This window comes from Rosa chinensis, chromosome 1 (genome assembly GCF_002994745.2).
Source record: "Rosa chinensis cultivar Old Blush chromosome 1, RchiOBHm-V2, whole genome shotgun sequence".
Classification (NCBI taxonomy): domain Eukaryota; kingdom Viridiplantae; phylum Streptophyta; class Magnoliopsida; order Rosales; family Rosaceae; genus Rosa; species Rosa chinensis.
Window position 1 is genome coordinate 16,745,160 of NC_037088.1, and position 2,859 is coordinate 16,748,018.

At 41.6% G+C, this 2,859-nt stretch overlaps 1 protein-coding gene across 1 annotated transcript; it reads right to left on the bottom strand.

Moving 5' to 3' along the window:
• Positions 1-261: 261 nt before the first annotated feature.
• LOC112182410 (probable carboxylesterase 15) lies at positions 262-1,718 on the bottom strand. The gene has a single exon (XM_024320906.2). It carries the CDS (start codon positions 1,594-1,596, stop codon positions 592-594), a length of 1,005 nt encoding a protein of 334 aa, XP_024176674.1. The 5' UTR covers positions 1,597-1,718; the 3' UTR covers positions 262-591.
• Between the last annotated feature and the right edge of the window lie 1,141 nt (positions 1,719-2,859).

The window sequence follows — 2,859 nt, forward strand, 5'->3', positions numbered from 1 at the left end:
TTGTCATTTTCATCATACTCAAGAAATGGAATCAAAAACAACAAATTTGCTAATTGCAACATTCCTAGTAGATCATTCACCAGAATCCTAATAGGTGAACGCTTAAAAGAACTGAACAATTATGAAGAGGGAATACAATCCCAAAAACTAAAGGCTCAATCACTCGATTCACAGAAAACAGAAAACGCAGTAGTAACAAAATCATAATCATTAGAAGATAACAAATGCAAAAAAATCAAATTTCTTGACGAACAAAACAAGGAAACCCAGTTCCAACCTTTCTATAATCCACAGAAAATCTCAGCGCATAAATAACCAATATCAAAACCCAATAAACCAAATTCACAACCCACCAAAGAACAAAACCCCAGAAACCCAATCCCAAATCACCCAAAACGGATAAAACCCAGATGAGATTCCAGGCTCCAGAGTCCAAATTGGCAAGCAAAAAACACTGATCAGCAATCAATCCTTGTAAAGATTCGAAATTGAAGAACAGAGCAGAACAGAAGAGAGAGAGAGGGGGCTGCTTTGCAAGATTACTTGCTTAAAACTTAAAATTAATATCAACGAGGCTAAATATTTCACTACTTAATTGTTGACGAACTCTCTGATTCTTGAAATTAGGATTGCAGTTTGTACTCCCGTTTGCGGATCCATGTCCACAGCAATCTTGTTAAGATAAAAACTGTGACTCACCCCAGTGCTAATCAGGAGCTCCACATCCTTACCAGCCTTCTTCATGGCCTCATAGTATTCCATCTCAGTGTCTACCATGATGTCTCTCTCTGCCACGCACACAAGGAACGGCGGCAGCTGCAGACTTTCCAACGGTGGTGCGCCGGAACCCATCGGACACGTAACCGGATGGTCCTTGGTGGACCCCACCGGCAGTGCAAAGCTCAGGAACTTGTCCACCATGTCTAGAGTAAGCATAGGTGACTGCGGCTGTTCCAGCTCTGACCTGCTCCTCGATGACCGGACAAAACCAGGGTGGATAAGAATCCCCCCGGATAATTTCGCCGGACTCAAATCCAGCTTCCCTGCTCTTGCAGCCACTTCATGGACTATGTTTCCTCCTGTGCTATCCCCCAGGAGGTAAACACGGTTAAAGTCAGCATGGTCGTTGAACCATGGTTCATATGAATCACCTCGAGCCAGGGACCGGAGCCAGAGGAGAGCAGAGAAGCCATCGTCGATCGGAGCCGGGAGACGGTGCTCCGGTGCGAGGCGTAGATAGACGGAGACGCATATAGCGTTGACTGCACGTGTGAGGTTTGTGTACATGTGGTAGTACATGTACCAATCTGCTTGGCTAATGCAAAAGCCGCCTCCATGGAAGTGGAGAAATATGGGCAGACTCTCATAATCCTCCGGCTTTCTCTCAGATAAGTAAATTCGAACTCGAAGGCCGGACGTTTCATCGATGACCATGTCTTTTGTCGCAACTCCGTCGATGAACTCAACATGCGGTGGGACTGGCTCTGTCATGAACTTGACCTCAGGGGGTCCCGTCCATGTCCGGTCGACTGATCCGTCGTCAAAGAGCCTAAGCCAACCGGAAACCTCATCGATCACCTTCTTTTCTTGGACCATGATTAGTTTCAGTAAGCTTTTGGTGTGTAAATGACCTATTGAAAATGCTCCATTATAAAGAGAGAGTTTGGGAAACGAAGAAGAACCTTAAACATTATTATTTTTTTTTTTTAAGGGAAACCTTAAACATTATTGCGGTTTACATTTTTAATGGGTCATGGATGGATAGAAAATGCGCACGTATCTCTATGTCTGGCCTTGTAAGGCATCTCGGAACTAATCAAAACAAAGTCTTCTAAAAAAAACTAATGAAACGACGATAAGTCACCAACTTCTTCTTTTTCTAATTGCGGTCAAAAGGGGTAGCAAATTTTTGAATAAAGTAAGACTCGATCACTGAATATGACTAGGGGTGTATTCAATTCAGATTTAAAAAATTTTATTTGAGTTTTTATAATCCATGGATTTACTTAATCCACGGATTGTTTAAGTTCTATATGGACTCTGATTGATTCTTTTCCAAAAAGAACTAATGAAACGAAGACATCGAAAAGAACTAATGAAACGAAGACATCGATCCCCCACTTATAATTCTTTCACTGGACTTGCATACGATTTCCTTTATGATGCGCGTGATATACGTGGACACAATTGGAGTAACGTATGAACCCTGTATATGATTACACAGATGGTACCAAAACTTCCAATATATATCCGATCATTTTCCAGTAGGAAAATTTTCGGGGCAGATGCTAATCTCTTATGTAAGGCTGCCAATTCTGACACGACCCGATAACACGACTCGAAACCCGCACGAAATAAAGCGGGTTGAACCCACACGATTAAAAAGCTGGTTGAACCCACACGATTAAAAAGCGGGTTGGCCGTGGGTTAACCCGTCATGACCCATTTAATAAATGGGTTGGCCACGGGTGAACTCGCCAACACGAAGTGAACCCGTTTAATCCGATTATGTTATATTTCTTCTTAAAATTTTGGATGTTGGGATATCTGATCATAGGATTAGACCATTTGAAATATTTTGCTTTATAATAATTGGATTTAATTATTTATGAATTATATATAATTATTTATATTCTTCGTCTTGTGGAGTTTTTAGTGAATTTAATCAATTTGTGCATTTTTTTAGTTAAATGGGTCGCATTGTTAACCCTTAAATGATCATTTTGTCTAACATGACATGACCTATTTATTAAATGGGTTAAGCGGGTTGGAAACGGGTAACCTGTTTAATAAATAGGATGGGTTTGAGTTTCCGCTCACGCCTTCCCGAGACTCCCAAGCTTCCTGCTCGCACCTGCG

Coding starts and splice junctions, on each gene's coding strand:
- LOC112182410 (XM_024320906.2), bottom strand. CDS start 1,596: ATGGTCCAAGAAAAGAAGGTGATCGATGAGGTTTCCGGTTGGCTTAGG.